Genomic DNA, 17,515 nt, shown 5'->3' with positions numbered 1-17,515 from the left:
AAAAATGGGGAGCAACAACATTGAGAGGACGGGAATAGAGGGGAACGGGAAAGAGTAATAAAAACGAGAGAGAAGAGACAATTAAGAGGGGGAAGCTCGCATTTTTTTTTGGAGGTCTCGAGGTTCTTTCTTTGTTTCGATTTCAAGATTTCTCAAGAGTCTTGTTGTATTAGAGTGCAGTTTAGCCGAGGTTCCGCTCGTGGATCCTGATCCGGTCAAGGTCTTGTTCATTCGATGAGTTTTGGCGATTCAAAGCTTTAAGGTCTATTTCTCATCTTATTCCTAATTAATTTTGATTATTGGTGCCTATTAGAATTTTGGGTGTGAATGAGGTTCTATTTCAAGCATGCTATTGTCTCTCGCTTAATCTTTATGTTTGTGTGCTTATACACTGTTATCCCAAATTAGTACGTTAAAAATAGAGACTTTGGTGTAAAATGTTGAAATTGCATAAAGTGGGTCGCGGGATATTGGGTTAAAACAAAGTAAAATTGGAATTGTAATATTTATTGCTTTTATCACTTATATATAGCTAGAGCATGTTTTAGGCTGACCAAACATAGGTAGGCAATATTAGGATGTTTTATTAGTTTTTGAGGCGAGAGATCGTTCCTTTAGTCAAATTTATCCGGAGAATGCCCCGAGGAGCTTGTAAAAATTTTGGAGGCCATGACGAACACCGTGGAGGAAGTATAGTGTAGGCTAGTTTAGGATTTTAATTTTCGTTTGCTTTATTTTATTTTTTTATTATTAGGTGGGGACAACCACGAGCCTCTTCTGTTTTTATTTTCGTTTGTTTTGTGTTTCTACCTCAATCTGAGTATTTCCAAAAGCCAACAGATCATTTATGCAACCGTACTAGTTGTGAGACTCGGGGAATGCCTAACACCTTCTCTCCGATTCAAATGAACCCCCTTATCTAGAATCTCTGGTGCAAACTAGTTTAGAGTCAAATATGTTTTAAGGGAAAATTGCTTTTAAATGGTGATTTGGCACACCGAGATTATATGCCAAGTGGCGACTCTGAGAAAATCCTTTTTAAACAAATTTATTCACTTTCTAATTGAAAAACGCTTTTGAACTTTAGAATCACCTTTATATTTTTAAGAGGGTTTTTAAGGTGAAAAAAGAGGTGTGTTAGCTTTGGCGACTCTGCTGGGGAGATGTAGGTTCGAGCTGATACTATGATCTTGTTGGCTTTTTAGAATATTCGGTTGAGGTTTTTATGTTTTTATTTACGTTATTTGATTTTTATTTTTGTTTATGTCGTTTTATTGTTTGCTAGTTGTTTATGTGTTTACAGTTTTTCCTTATGTGCTACTGCTTTATAACTGTTGTCATATGTATTACCGGTTAATTCTATCTGCAATAAGTCTCGTAGTACGCGTCGCGTACACGAACTCTTTGTTGAGTCACCCTTATTTTAGGAGGGGGCGTCGGACGTACATGAACTCTTTGTTGAGTCTTTAGTTTTTCTTAAAGTTCAGGGGTCCCGCCTAGAGAATAGAGTCAATTTTTAGTTTACTTAAGTTGTTAGCCTTTGGTTTTTCTTCAAGTTGAGGGGTCCCGCCTGGAGAATAAGGTCAGTTTTTAGTTTTCTTAAGTTGTTAGTCTTTTGTTATTCTTAAAGTCCAGGAGCCCGCCCGGAGAATAGGGTCAGTTGTCAGTTTCCTTAAGTTTTTAGTCTCTAGTTTTTCTTGAGTTCAGGGCTCCCGCCTGGAGAATAAGATCAATTTTTAGTTTAGTAAAGCTCAGTTTATAGTTTTGCTAACAACTCACAAATCTTCCTAGTGCAAACTAGGGTAGAAATTTGTTTGTTTTGTTTCTTTTGGTTGCAGGCAACCACCTGGAGAACGAGGGTCAATATTTGAGAAATCGGTTTTAAGTTCATATCAGAGAAGCACCAGGAGTCCGCCTGAAGAACAGGGTCAACTTTTAGTTCAAGCAGCAGGATCGCACCTGAAGAACATGGTCAACTTTCAATTTTCGAGTTTAAGAAGCACGACTACAATTCTAACTAAAAAACGAACAACATGCAATGCGAGCCAATACTACAAGAACAAGTAAATTGAAACCATGAGTATAACTCTATTTCAAAATCCAAAAAAAAAAAAATTTAACATATGTCAAATTCCAACATAATAATAGTAAGTTCCACCACAACTTAAGATTAGGAAACATAATAAGTTTATAATTATATTCAACAACAAAATTTCACTTTAATTGCATCACTTAGTATATATCAAGTTTATTAATGACTCATTATTTCTAGTATTAGAAAGTGTAATTTCAAAAAATAGAATAATGAAATAAATAAATAAAATAAAATGTAAGCAATTACATGGAATCACAATACGTAAAAATAAAGAAATAAATGATAAATAATGTACAATGTAAAATATATTTAAAAATTTTAAGAGAAATTAAAAAGTATAATGAAATTAAAAAATTTAAAAATAGAAATAAAAAGTCATATAGAAAATAAGTTAAAATAAAAACAAAAAGGAAAGAAACTAAAAGGCAACCTTGTAATTACACAGTGTAATTACCACCAATTCTCACCTCCCCCTTGAGAATTGGAGAGTGTAATTACACTCCTCCAATTACACTCAATTCCATGCTGACCAAGTAATTACTTGGCCAAACAACTATGTCAAATTGTGTAATTACACCCAATTACATCCAAATCCAATTCCTAGGTAACTTTCATACAGGCTCTTAGTTAAATTTATCCGGGGAATGCCGCCGAAGAGCGTGTAAATATTTTGGAGGCCATGACGAAAAGTTTAGTGTAGCTTAGTTTTGGATTTTAATTTTAATTTTGTTTATTTTATTTTTCTTTTATTAGGTGGGGACAACCTCGACCCTCTTCTGTGTTTATTTTCGCTTGTTGTGTGTTTCTACCTCAATCTGAGTATTTCTAAAAGCCAACCAGATCAAGTATGCAACCGTACTAGTTACGGGACTCGGGGAATGCCTAACACCTTCACCCCGAGTCAAATGAACCCCCTTTAATTATCTAGAATCTCTGGTGCAAACTGGTTTAGAATCAAATATGTTTTAAGGGAAAATTGCTTTTAAATGGTGATATGGTACACTGAGGTTATATGCCAAGTGACGACTCTGAAAAAATCCCTTTTAAACAAATTTTGTCACTTTCTAATTGAAAAACCCTTTTGAACTTTACAAATCACCTTTATATTTTCAAGGAGGGTTGTTAAGGTGAAAAAAGGGGTGTGACAAAACTCAATTATGATAAATTTGTTGTCCTTTCTTTAATGAGACAAGAAAACCAATTATGATAAAAAAATCCGGACAAACACTTTACATCCCTTGTATTCTTTTTACCAATAAAATGATCAGGACCGGAACTTAATAAATAGTCTTAGCCTAAATAGGTAATCAAATATAGTCCATGGCAAAGGGAATATAACTGGTTAATTTAGTTAACAAAAGATTAGAAGGAAAACTTTTACTTGGTATAGAGATGGAATCTTAAGTTACTATAAGTGAAGCTTCCCAGTGCTGAATATTTTATTGTAATTGAAACATTTAAATGCCAATTCTTTAACTTCTTATAGGTAGAAAGTAATATTGTCTATAGGAAATTTGCTCTTGAAGCTTTTTAGGGTGGACCTTATAATAATAATGATTTGCTGGTGAAATGAATTGGGGACAAGAAGAGGAAATCATCTCCAGAATAACTCTCTCTGAAAGAGTAACATGTATATATATTAATGTCTTGCTTAATTTAGCAGTGGTATGAATGTTTTTATTCCATACCTTTGGTAGGAAATATGCAGCTCCTTTTTTATGGTTTTTCAGAAGAAGCAATTTTTTGATGTTATAGGAATGAAACAATTGTCATCAGTTACTTGTGCAGGTGTAGCATATAAGCAAAACTTTATTAATTCAGATCAAGAGTAACGTGCAAAACTGCAAATCAAAAAGCCTAAGAAACTAACTATTGTACTTGTATGATATTTGTTTTCTCATAATTGGTACAAGGAAGAGAGCTGCCATGCATGGTTCGTTTTCTAAGGTCAAAAGAACCAATAAATACACTCAAAATTTAAAACGTTGAGCAGATCTTTTATCATTTTGATAAACTGTAGGTGAACTTGCTTTCAACAATGTCAGCTTTCTTGCCTGGCTTCAAGTTATTCACAATTAAAGAACAGTTTGCAAGCACATTGAATTTCTTTAAAGGAGTTTCTCCAACTAGAACCTCCACAGGTACCTTAGCTGTCACCGATAATGGAATTTTGCCATTTTTTTCATTTTCTTGCATTGCCTCATATTGCCCTGATCGAAACTGACTTTTTCCCTTGAGTTCAACCTGGATTATGGTTGTATTCTTATGTCCGTGACGGAAAGCTGGTAATTTTCCTGAACATAATGTTGAATCAGTGTAGGTCATGTTTATAGAGCTAGCTTCCCCGTAAGTTAGTTCTATCTTTTTGTTAGGATTCTCTGCTTTAATAGTGACAATAATATCTATTGTTAGGGTGAAATCATGAGGTTGATATCCAAATTCCTTAATCTCAAGTGCTTGAACGTTGTAATGTGGTAATTTTGGTTGGAAGATCATGTAGAAATAGAAGGTGATGGCGGATACAACAAGAATGACGAAAAACAGGATGCAATAGCAGCAGCAAATGCATCTCAAGCAAGGGTTTCCTCCTCTTGGCCTTTCTTCATAGTAATACTCACCGCCATACCGCGGGGCTTTTGTATAAGGCGGCGGATATGGTTGCATTGTGGTGGCCACGAAGAAGAAGGAGGAGGAAACAACTTGCTTTTGATTTGGTGGTGGTACCTATTTCCTTATGATGGATCAAGGACCACCAGTATTTCCTATTTTAGGAAAGAGGAATTCTATTTAAGGGAGAAACGGCTTCTGTTTATTCGACAGTTCCATTGGTTAAGGAAATTGCTACGTATGTGTGGCTAAACATGAGCAGAACAGTTACACCTTTCTTTGGATGTTTTAGGCTTCTTGTTACTCCATCGCTTCTTAAATTAATTAATAGGAGTAATAATATTCATACCTTATAAAAGATAATACAAGTGTAAAGAATTAATGATATACATAATAACTTATACAAAGTCTTTGTGACAATAATATTGATTGTGTATATGGATTTCTGCTATGGCAAACACGAACGCAGTGCCGGCTCTAGGGGAAGCCGCTAAACTAATTGCTTTAGACCCCCTAGAATTGAAGGGCTCAAAATTTTCAAATTAAAATTATTACATATTACAGATTTATTAATAAAAAAAAATACTAGATTTTATACCTTTTTTTGGATGTGATAAGAGGTTTTTTAAATAAATAATTCGAGTTTTATAATAAAGGTGCAATATATATATGAAATTAAACAATTTGATGACGACTTTGATACTAAATACGAACTATATATACTGACATCTATTTTGTTCTACAAAATTGAGATTTTTAGATTGTGAGAATTCGTAAAAATATTATCTTAACCGTCAACATATGTTTCTTATAAATTGGTCAGTAGCATTACTAAATATTTACATTGGTGAGTGTATAGGGTAAAATATGTTTATATTAAATGATCGCATGAGGAAGTGACACGTGGAGCCGAAGACAGAAGATAGTTGAATCTGAAGGCAACAATCATGTCTGTTACCAGAGAGAATGGCACTCATAAAGATGAAATAAATGCTTGCTACCCGGTAGCATTTAATGAGGAGTATTTTATAGCATTAAGTACACGGCCCGTTACAAGGAATATGACATTCATTGTCTGCCGTTACACATTCTTCAATGGACCTCATAATTGACATTAAAAAGGGGCTTGATCCTAGGACCTTGTTCCCTATGTGCAGCTATAAATAGTGAGCTATATTATTATTGTAAGAGAGATGAATTTTCTGACAAACATACGCTACATCTATTCAAAGCTCGATATAAGTTTATCTTCTTGTTTACTGATATCGTTGCAACTGTCCCCGGAAGCCTTGCTCCCGGAATTATAATTTTTGCTATTTTATCTCCATCTCAAGGCTAAGTACTACATTTCTGTTTAATTCATCTATTATTTTAGGATCAAATTAATTTACTTGTCTATAAACCACGTATAAATTCAACTTTATCGTTTTACGGGTAAACAGTTTGGGGCCTACTGTGCGGCTTAGACAGTTGTGTAATTAAGTCGGTCCTTGCCTCTTTTACTAACGCGTTTGGTTATTTGTTCTTAGCAAAAAATCATAGAAAATGGCAGATAATGGTGTTAACAACACACACAACCTTGAGGCCCAAGGAAATCAGCCTCAACACGAGGATTCAATCAGTGGTACCCGCAACGAGGGGAATGAGGCCACACCGGTCCACAGTAGGCGGTACCTGCGACATGCTCGAGAGGCGACTCCTGATGATGCTGAAGAAGAGCACGTCGTCGAAGCGGTAAGGGTCTTGCAGGAGCAATAAGAGGCCATTTCACACGGCAGGATAATGTTATGACAGAGCTAAAACAGGCGTCATCGGGTGCTTACAACAACGCGAATGGACGAGGTCCGGTTCCTCTCGGTGTCCCCGCAAATCAAACAACATAGAGGATCGACAACAACACCCCGAGGGGCAAGGTCGGCTTCGATGGGGCCGGGTGGGGCGGATCTGATCACAACAACGAGAGTGATCCCTTCAAAAATGAACTCATACGGTTTATGAGGGAAGTAAATGCCCGCATGGACCAAATTCCGGACGCACCACCAGTGCTGGAAGGGTCGAACTAAACGCATTACACTCAATTGCCATACAAACCAAGCCCGACACCAGAAGTGATGCCAAAGCGGTTTAAAATGCCAGACGTGCCGAAATATGATGGGATTTCAGATCCTCAAGAGAATATCACCACATATACAACGGCGGTGAATGGGAACGATTTAGCTCCCTATGAGATCGAGTCAGTTTTGCCGAAGAAATTCGGAAAGACTCTCACGAAAGGAGCCTTGACGTGGTATTCGCTTTAGCCCGAGCAGTCCATGGACTTTTTCGAGATGCTCGCAGATTCTTTCATTATGGCCCATGCCAGGGCCAAAAAGCTGCAGGCCCGAAAGGCCGATATATTCAGGATTGCACAAGGAGATTCCGAGTTGATGCGGGAGTTTGTAACCTGGTTCCAACAAGAAAGATGTTGCTACTGGCCATTTCGGATGAATGGGCAGCTGAAGCCTTTGCCAAGGGTTTGAATCCAAGAAGTTGTGATTCTTCCCGAAAGTTAAAAGAAAGCTTGTTCGAGTTCCAAGCGACAACTTGTGCGGATGTTCACAACCGGTACGAGTCAAAGATAAGGATTGAGTATGATCACCTCGATTTCCCGGTGCCGGTTAAGGGTCGGAACCGAGAGAAGAATAAAGAGAAATCAAATGACAATTTTGACATAGATCGACGGTCTTTGAGGAGCCGATTTTTGCCCTACGAACGACCGAAGGACGTGGTAGAGGTTTTCAATCGGCGGATATGTTTGTACCGATAGAAGAACTGATCGATGTCGGAACAACAGGTCGTTACAGGACAAGGATACATCAGGTTCACGAGATTCTTCCTACCCCATACTTTCAGAATATAACTTGAGCATTGGTGTAGTAGAGTTGGTATCCACTATGAGGAACATTAAAGAAGCACGGTTGCCAAAGCCAATGAGATCTGATCCTAGCTAGAGGGATCCTAATTTGTGGTGAGAACACCACAGGACAAATGGTCGCCGGACCGGGGACTGCCGACATCTGCGCGAAGAGGTGGCAACACTACTGAAAAATAGCCATCTCAGGGAATTTTAAGTGACCGGGCTAAAAATAATTACGGTTGCAATCGTGATAACATGGAGCCCTCAAAAGTAGGAGAGGATCCCCCGCACCTAACGATCAACATGAGTTTTGGAGGAAACGAGATTAGCGAGGTCATATTCTTAGCGGCAAAAAGTACGAAGGCATCAGTAACCCATAACAAGAGGCCCCGCGAAGTTGCTAAAGACGACATCACTTTCACGGAGGAGGACGAAGATGGATTGTTGCTACTGCACAATGATGCATTGGTAATCTCTTTAAATGTATTAGACTTTAAAATCAAACATGTTCTTGTGGATCCAAGGAGTTCGTGCCAATATTATACAATGGAGGGTATTAGAGAAAGACAAGCTCACCGGAAGAATCATTCTGGCCACAAAACTCCTCGTCTAGTTTAACAAAGCAAGCATGACAACCCGAGGAGAGATCCTGTTGCCCACGAATGCCGAAGGGGTGATAAAGATGACCCTTTTCGAGGTAGTGGATGGTGATATGGGCTACAAAATTATCCTGGTAAGACCATGGTTGCACGAGATAAAGGTTGTGCCATCAACATATCACCGGTTGCTAAAATTCCCAACACCCGATGGAATTAAATAAATACGAGGTGACCAACCGGCGGCAAGGGAGATGAATGCAATGTTGGTATCTAGTAGCAAAGAGAAGGAGCATGCGTCATTGCAATTACAAGACCCGGTGCCTGCTCACGAGTCAAGCAAAGTCAACTAGAGGAAAGAGGCGTCGGAATCTTATCAGGTGTCAAGGTATTTCTAGGTACCAGAAGAGACGAACGCAACAAAATCCACATCGGGAGAGCTTGAGCAAGTTGCATTATTCGAAAATTTCTTGGTGAGGAAATTCTACTTTGGGACAGAACTGCACCCCGAACTAAGGTCTGGATTTATTGAATTTCTTAAATTTAACGTTGCTTTGCATGGTCGCATGCATATATGACAGGTATCTTGCCGGAAGTGGCCGTATACAAGCTAAGCTTGCATCCCAGCATTCCCCCGGTACGACTAAAAAAATGTCCTATTGCAGAGGCCAAAAACAAATTCGTCGAAGAAGAGGCAACTCGCCTACTTGATATCGGTTCAATCCAAGAGGTAAAGTATCCATACCGGCTAGCTAACATAGTAGTAATTCCAAAGAAGAATAATAAAGTTCGCATGTGCATACAGTATAAGGACTTAAATAAGGCGTGTCCAAAAGACGCGTTCCCATTTCCGAACATCGATAAAATGATTTATGTAAAGGCCGAGCATGAGTTAATGAGTTTCCTCGATGCTTACTCTGGGTATAACCAAATTAAGATAAACACTGAGGATCAGGAAAAAACTTCGTTCATAACGAATTTCAGCACATATTTCTATAATGTGGTGCTCTTCGGGCTAAAGAACGCTGAAGCCACTTATCAGCGGCTCGTACACAAAATGTTTGAAAACAAATAGGGAAAACCATGGAAGTTTACATAGATGATATGATTGTTAAGACTTTAAATGCAGGCGATCATCTTTAGCACTTTCAAGAAACTTTTGACATTTTAAGGAAGCATAACATGAAACTTAACCCCGAGAAGTGTGCATTCAGGGGTAGCACCTGCAAGTTCCTGGGATTCCTGGTGCCATAAAGGGGAATTGAGGTTAACCCCGACAAAATTAAAGCCATCGAAGACATCCCGAACTAGCTATCAATAGTAAAAGAGGTGCAAAGGCTCACAAGGAGATTGGCTGCTTTGAGCAGGTTCATTTCCGGGTCTTCAGGGAAATGCCACCATTTCTTCTCGTTACTAAAAAAGAAAAACAATTTTGAATGGACCCCGAAAAGCCAGCAAGTTTTGAGGTATTTGAAAAGGTATTTGTCAAGTTCTCTTTTACTATCAAAGCCGGAGGAAGACGAAAATTTGTTAATCTACATAGCAGTCTCGGAGATAGCGGTAAGCGCTATTTTGGTATGTGAGGATGAAGGTACGCAATCTCGCATCTATTACGTTAGTAGAATTTTAACGGGAGCAGAAACTCGCTACCCACATCTGGATAAGTTGACCTTAGCCCTCGTAGTCACCGCTCGGAAGCTAAAGCTATACTTCCAATGTCACCCAATAGCTGTGATGACCACCTTTCGCCTGCAGAATATCCTTCATAAACCCGAACTTTCGGGTAGGCTGGCCAAGTTGGCCGTCGAAATGAGTGAATTTTGCATATAATATAAACCTAAGACTGCGATTAAGTCGCAAATTTTGGCAGACTTTGTGGCCGATTTTAGTCTGGGATTATTACTTTTGGAAACCAAAGAAGCAGTAATGGTGTCAGAATCGACATTAGGAGTTTGGACCCTATTGACGAAAGGAGCTTCCAACGTAAAAGGGTCCAAGCTTGGCATAGTATTAACCATGCCTTCGAGAGAAACCCTAAGACATGCCATAAAAATGGTTCCTCTGAGTAACAATGAAGCAGAGTATGAAGCTTTGATTGCAGGGATCGAATTGTCCTGGAGACTAAATTCTGAGTTCATAGAAATCAAATGTGACTCCCAGCTGGTGGTAAATCGGGTCTACGAGATCTTCGAATCCAAAGAGGAACGCATGCAGCAGTACGTAGTGAAGGTCCGGGCTCTACTTTCTCGGTTCCGGCAGTGGTCAATTACGCATATCCTGAAGGAAGAAAATGTAGAAGCGGACGCATTAGATAACCTTGGATCGTCTACGGAATGAAGGGATCGGACTCCAGTACGGTCGTACAGCTTATGCACTTAGTTCTGGATGCAGATAGCTACTACGAGGTAAACTCGACTAAATTTGTCTGGGACTGGAAGAATGAGATCATTGATTACCTCAAGCACGGAAAGTTTCCTGAAGATCCCAAGGCATCCGGGACGCTGCGCACTAAAGCTGCACAGTATAGTTTCAAAGAAGGTCAATTGTACAGGAAATCTTTCCAAGTCCCGCTGGCCCAATATTTGGGAGCCTCCGAAGCTAATTATGTTATGCGAGAAGTCCACGAAGGGATATGTGGAAATCATTCGAGCGCAGATTGTTTAGTACTAAAATTGGTAAGAGTAGGATACTATTGGCCCCGAATGCAACAAGACGCCAAAGCTTTCGTTCAAAAATACGATAAGTGTCAACTCTACGCACCATTGGTACATCAACCAGCAGAACCATTGCATTTAGTTTTGTCTTCATGGCCATTAATGAAGTGAGGAATGGATATTGTCGGATCGCTGCCGTCGGCCCCTGGTAAGGTAAGGTTTTTTTTTTTGTTTTTTTATTTTAACTAACTATTTTTCTAAATGGATTGAAGCAGGTCCTTATCAGAAGATCGGTGAACGTGAAGTGGTGGATTTCTTGTGGAAGAATATAATTTGCAGATTTGGGATACAAAAAGAGATAGCCTCGACAACGGGCCATAATTTATAGACGCAAAAGTAACAAAATTCCTTGAAGACTTGAAAATCAAAAGGATCTCATCTTCTCCCTATCATCCGAACGCAAATGGTCAAGTGAAATCAAAGAATAAGGTGATTATACAAAATCACAAAAAGAGATTAGAAGCAGCTAAAGGCAAATGGCCTGAGGAACTGCCAGGTGTATTATGTGTGTACCAAAAAAACAGCCAAATCGAGCACGGGAGAGACTCCTTTTCCCTTGTGTACGGAGCAGAAGCTCTGATCCCGGTGGAAGTAAGGGAGCCTACCTTGAGATACTTCCGAGCGAATGAAGAAACAAACAATGAAGCAATGTTGGTTAATTTGGAGCAGGGACTCTGCGCATATAAGGATGGCAACTCAAAAACAGAGAATAGAAGATATTACAATCAAATACCCAACCTCAGTTATTTCAAAGTGGGAGACTTGGTTTTAAGGAAAGTGACTCAAAATACCCGGGATCTCAATGCATGGAAGCTAGGTCCAACATGGGAAGGCAAGTACCGGGTTTCAGCTGTCACTGGGAAAGGATCATACAAGTTGGAGAATCAATATGGAGAAAAGTTTCAAGCAATTGGAATGTGGCACATCTCAAGAGATACTATTGCTGATGAACATCACCTGTACTGAAAGTATGAGCTGCACTCTTTTTCCCTTCGTCCAGTTTTTGTCCCAAATGGATTTTTCTAGCAAGGTTTTTAACGAGGTATCAATGGAAAGCATACTACGAAGGAGGTTTCAATAGTAGCAATAAGTCTTTTTAATGACAAGGAACACAAGCAAAGAACCACTCCAGGGCGGTTAGATAGTCTTTTGATCGATAACAAATTTCGTACCGGGAAGTTAGGTTTGCTATCAAACAAAGATTACCCGACCGTTCACAAGTGCAAGCCACTAGGGGATTGTTAGATAATCTTTGGCTCGATAGCATAGATTCCTATGGGGAAGTAAAGTTTGTTACCGAACTGAAGATTATCTAGCAATTCACTAGTGGAATCCTCGAAGGTGTAAAACTTCCAGTGTTCAAATTTGTATTCTTCGCAATCGAACACTGGGGGGAACGATAGAAGGATACGGAAACAAATATTGCCACTTCAATCGGAATTAGAAACCCGAAAACATAATTGTGTCATTGGGACTGGGGACTGCGCGGCCAGCCCCGTAGAAACAAGTTGTACAAGTTAGCCACAAGAAATGGCAACTTTTTTTAGCACAACAAATGCTTATGTACTTTTGAAAATGGAAGTAATGAAGTAAAGTCCTTTTATTTCTATCTTGTTTCTTGTTTGAACGATGAATTGATTTTGTCATTTGAAAGTTAAATAAGCACTTTAAATGCTAGTGCTGTAATGAACACGAGACGTCCTCTTCAAGAGCACCGTAAATATAAGAGGGCCCTCTCTTATGAAAACCCTCACGATAAAGGGTTGATTTTTAAAGAAATTATGCCCGAAATCCAAATGCTTTTGGGAGAAAATACACCCAAAGCTTTGCACAATTAGACGCAAAAAGTAAACTTGCTCAAACATTTAAACGAAGAAAGACACGAAGATCAAACTTGCGCAAATATTTAAGTAAAAGTACGCAGAAATAACTTATACAGAAAACTGTTATTCTTTACAATAAATATGCCAAGCAGCACAAGTACAAAAGTTTGAAAAGGAAAGCAAAAAATTAAGCTGCTACATCTCCAAAACCCAGAGAAAGAGAAAAACCTACGCCCCAGGAGAAGTGGGTAGATCCGCCGCCGGTTTGATATTCTGGCCTTCAGCATCGTCACCTTCCGCTTCCTCTTCAGTTTCCGAGAACTCAGAACCATAACTAGAAGAATCGGTAGCATCGGGCTGGGCCGGTGGACCTCTTTTTGCAACACACTTGCTCACGGGCCTTAGCGATTTCGGCTTCAAAGTCAATAAGACCCGCTTTGGCCTCTTCCAAGATTTTTCTCCTCATGCTATACATAGAATGTGTTTTCTCAACAATGAGGGAAGCCGCTCGACGCTGAAGTTCTTCTTTAAGTTTATCAACCTCGACAGAAAGACTGTCCCGCACAAATCTAGTGGCCTGGAGGCTGACATCAAGGTCACGAACAGTTGAGCAAAAAACCTTGTTATGTTCTGTGACCTTCTTATGCCTTTCCTTCAACCGGGCATGCTTCTCTTCAGCCGCAACGATTTCTTCAGTTTTGGAGTGTAAGGCTGCCTCCAAGTTATTCAATCTTTCTATGGAAGCAGCCTCATGATCGGATGCAGTAAGAATGGCATTTTGAACCTCAACCCATTTGGCCTTAGCTTCTTCAAATTGAACCCTTAACTGGGTAGTCTCTTGGCCTCACTACGTCTTTCTCACTTTGCTGCAATTGAACCTCCAACTCCACGGCCTCGGCAACCCGTGCTTCCGGTTTTGAGAGACGAGCAGCGGTTTGATATCGCTCGGCCAATAGTTGATCCTGCTCGGAGATAAGTTTTTTCTTATCATGGATCAGCCTCTAAAGGTCCTCAGAAGCAAGGAAGTTGGCCTGTAAAAGTAAAATGCAAACTCAAAAACCTGCCATAACAAAGATAGAAGAAATAATCGAGAAAATGAGGATTATACCACTGTTGCGTTATGCATGGCATTATCCAGCTAACACTATCCCAAGAGAGTTTGAACTTTATTCCTATCTCTTTCTAAAGCAAAAGGTTTAAGATAGTTAGCAAGTTCCACCGGCCGGAATAACATATGGCATTCGGTGGAAACCGAGAGAGTAACGCTCCTCCTCCTTTGAGGATCTTCTGGAGGGGCAGCATAATTTTTCCCCAAGTTCTCATGAACTGGGGACTAGGGAAGAGGAACATTATTGTCTCGGGCAACTGCGACCGGTGGAGATGATGTAACAGTTGTTGGAGGCAGAAATAGAGTTGGTGAAGAAGCAGATGAAGCTGATGGCGTGGAAGCACGAGAAGTGGCTGCAGCAAGCGCGGTGCTGGTTGTTGGTTTCTCATCAACTGAAGATGGCAGGGACCCGGTACTCAGCCTCACGGTACCGGGTACGGAGACTCAGAAACGGGAGTTGGCATTTTCCACCATATCATACTCCCCTAGAGGGCCAAAACATCATCCTTGGTTGGTGTAACTAACTCAACAAATTGAGTATTATGTTGAGTCGATGAAGGTCGTCGTCTTCTATCATCACTAGATTCTCTATCATCATCAATAGCCACGATATCTATGGCCGGCTCGGGCACGGTGCTCAAAACCATAGCATCTGAAGACAGCTCGGGCACGACACTTCTTGCCCTTTTATATTTTCCCCCGGCCGCAGAGGAACGTCTATTTTTTGGTTGCTTGTTCTCCGGCCGGTGACATCGAAAAGAAGGACTTACACCAGAAGAAGGCCTAGAGATGCATGTTCGAGTAAACGCCTCCTGAAGCAGCCTCGCCGCATCAATAGGATTAGCCAAAACTTCCTCCTCGGGGACGACAACTGAGCCCTGGGTAGACGTGAATTCAACAAAGGAAAAAGGGGTTAATCGGCTTCTTTATACAAGAGGAAAACAACAAGTTGAGTTTAACTTACCATGATTTTTGGCCTTCCACCCGTATATGAGGTCTAGTTCTTTCTATGTGTGGGTTTCTGGCGTAGTAATGTCCAAAATCTTTTGGACCCACTGATCCAAACCTTCAACCCGCGGTGGAACCCACCGAGTCGCTGAAATAAGTGGAAGAAGAAGAGTCAATAACGATATGGGACGATCTTTAATGGAAAAAAAGAGAAATGGTGAACTTATGAGTGAGGTTCCATGATTCCAGAAAAGATGAAGTCGTTATCGGAATGATGTCACTAGTGGCGATTGCAACGAACTGTTCCATCCACTCACGGTCGTTGTCATCATCCATGCTAGATAGCAGAGCATGGTGGCCACACTTGTTGAAATTTACCATTTCCCCGCGGAAGATCTTGGGGGAATAGAGGTTCATCAACCGAGCTAGGGTAAGCTCCCCTCCCGTCTCCTGGAACAGGCACCGAAAACAAGTGACTGTCCTCCATACAAAAGAACTTACTTGTGCCAGGCATACATAATAGCGGATGCAGAACTCCACGATGACGGAGTCGAGCTCTGCACTCAAAGAGTATGGACCCAAAGTGAAGGGATACGTATAAAAATACGTAAAACCCTTCTTAGTTAATATTACCCGCTCCGCTAGATCAGGAGCGATAATGTCTAGATCTTGGCAATTGCAGTTTTCCTTCACAACAGGGATATTGGAATGACCGATAGAAGAAGAGTATCTGCCAACGGCCCAAGTGCGAAGATTTGCAGAAGGAAACTTTTCTTTAAAATCTTTGGTTGTGACAAGACTCTTTGGGATGATGGTGCTCAGTGTAGGGGGAACGATGTCATCAACTTTACCTTTGCTCTTTGAAAAACTAGGGTTTTGGAAGAAGAAGCCATTTTTATCGGAAAGGGAAGAAAGTTTTCTCTCGAGAAGAAGATCAAAGAAGGGTTGAAGACAAAGTATGAAGTTGAGTAAAGAGGGTTTGAGAAAGTTCGATATATTAAGAAGTGTAAATAGAGGAGTTAGATGTGTGTAAGCAAAGAAATAGGCGGCTAGAATTGTGGCTATAATTACCTCGATAACCGACAAAAGTGATGTTGAATCATACGGTAACGCATGTTTGAGGAATTAAATGCTGAGAGATGTACGTCTAATCAACTGTCAGAAACATTTCAGAGGGGGTTAGTGAGTTTCCCAGCAAAAAAAGTTATTTCTACCAACTTCACGATGACACAAAGTTATGCCACTGGAAAGTAGGGGGACTATCTGTGACGACCCGGCCCGTGGTCACGTGAGTTACCGCCCCGTTTCAACCATTTTCTGCTTCCTTATGTTTTATTATAAGAGTCTTGAGTGAATGAGTCGATTTGGATTGTGTTTTGGATGGAAATGAGACACATAGTCTCTTTAAGGAAGGTTTGTATTAGAAAAATCAACCGGATGTTGACTTGTGAGTTAGAGGGCTCAGATGTGATTTTCGGTGATTTGGTTAGCTTCGGGGGATGATTTGTGACTTAGGAGTGTGATCGGAATTGATTTTGGAGGTCCGGTGTAGAATTAGACTTGAATTGGCGAAGTTAGTATTTTAGCGAATTCCGGTTGATAGGTGAGATTTTGATCCGAGGGTCGAAATGGAATTCTGAGAGTCTCTATAGCTTCGTTAGGTGTTTTTGTATGTGTGTACAAAATTTCAGATCATTCGGAGGTGTTTTGGTCGGGTTTTTGATCAAATGCGTAATTCGGAAGTTTTGGAAGAACTTAGGCTTGAATCCGATGTAATTTTAGGGTTTTGGTGCTAATTGTGGTGTTTTGATGATTGGAGCAAGTTTGAATGATGTTTTAGGATGGGTTGGAACTTTTGGTTGAGGTCCTGGGGGCCTCGGGGTGATTTCGGATGACCATGGGGATGAAATTTGGACTTATGAGATTGCTGGTGTGCCTAGTTTCTGGTATTTCCGCATTTGCGGAAAAGGAACCGCAGATGCGGTTGCGCAGGTGCGGAAGGAAGGTACGCAGGTGTGAGTTCTTGGAAGGTTTGCTGTTTCCAGCGGTGCGGGCTTGGGGCCGCATCTGCGATGCCTCATATACGATAGATGAGTCGCAGAAGCGAATTGGCGTGGCCTTGGTATTTCCGCAGAAGCGGACAGGTATCCGCAGAAGCGGGATCCGCAAATGCGGAGAGATGACCGCAGAAGCGATCGTGGATTTAGTGAAGATCCGCAGAAGCAGAGGTATAACCGCAGAAGCGGTAGCCGCAAATGCAGTAAAGGAACCGCAGATGCGAAAATCACTGTTCAGAGAAGGGTTTGAAAGCTCATTTTGTTCCGCGAGCTTAAGTTCATTTCCACCATTTTTGATCGACCTTGAGAGCTCTTGGACGGAAATTGAAGGGGATTTCGACTAGGTGTGATTGGAGGTGAGTTCCTTGACCTAAATACGTGATTTAATGGTAGAATTAACGTGGAAATTTGTGGAAATTCATCAAAAGAGGGTAATACTAGGGCTTGGGAATTTTGTATTTCAAAGTGGAATTTGAGGGGTCAAATGGACTCCGATTTTGGTAATTTTGATATGTATAGACCCGTGGCGAGAAAAGGAATCCGGTGATGTTAATTTTCTGATTTTTCGAGAAGTGGGCCCGTGGCTCGGGTTTTGCCAATTTCGTGAATTTCGATGTTTTTCGAGTCTTTTCGATTGGGTTATATTCCCTTAGCCTATTGTAACGTATTCG

The 17,515-nt window shown here is 40.5% G+C and overlaps 2 protein-coding genes across 2 annotated transcripts; both read right to left on the bottom strand.

Annotated features, from left to right (window-relative positions):
* Positions 3,887 to 4,860, bottom strand: LOC109230598. The gene has a single exon (XM_019396062.1). It carries the CDS (start codon positions 4,757 to 4,759, stop codon positions 4,097 to 4,099), a length of 663 nt encoding a protein of 220 aa, XP_019251607.1. The 5' UTR covers positions 4,760 to 4,860; the 3' UTR covers positions 3,887 to 4,096.
* On the bottom strand, positions 12,960 to 15,680 carry LOC109230304. Its single transcript, XM_019395817.1, has 9 exons — positions 15,634 to 15,680; positions 15,421 to 15,517; positions 15,089 to 15,237; positions 14,929 to 14,980; positions 14,365 to 14,717; positions 14,080 to 14,260; positions 13,594 to 13,693; positions 13,128 to 13,538; positions 12,960 to 13,036 (listed from the first exon to the last, which is right to left on the bottom strand). The coding sequence occupies exons 1-9, from the start codon at positions 15,678 to 15,680 to the stop codon at positions 12,960 to 12,962; spliced, it is 1,467 nt and encodes a 488-aa protein (XP_019251362.1).

The sequence above is a fragment of the Nicotiana attenuata genome, chromosome 7 (genome assembly GCF_001879085.1).
Source record: "Nicotiana attenuata strain UT chromosome 7, NIATTr2, whole genome shotgun sequence".
NCBI lineage: Eukaryota > Viridiplantae > Streptophyta > Magnoliopsida > Solanales > Solanaceae > Nicotiana > Nicotiana attenuata.
Note: the sequence above shows the minus strand (reverse complement) of the source record. Positions and strands in the feature narration are given on the sequence as shown.

Bases quoted from the DNA above. Each gene is read 5' to 3' on its own strand.
- LOC109230598 (XM_019396062.1), bottom strand. From the start codon at position 4,759: ATGCAACCATATCCGCCGCCTTATACAAAAGCCCCGCGGTATGGCGGT.
- LOC109230304 (XM_019395817.1), bottom strand. From the start codon at position 15,680: ATGGCTTCTTCTTCCAAAACCCTAGTTTTTCAAAGAGCAAAGGTAAA. The intron at 15,518-15,633 runs GTTGATGACATC...GGCCGTTGGCAG, and splicing joins TTTCAAAGAGCAAAGGTAAA to ATACTCTTCTTCTATCGGTC. The intron at 15,238-15,420 runs GTAATATTAACT...TGCCTGTTCCAG, and splicing joins CTCCTGATCTAGCGGAGCGG to GAGACGGGAGGGGAGCTTAC.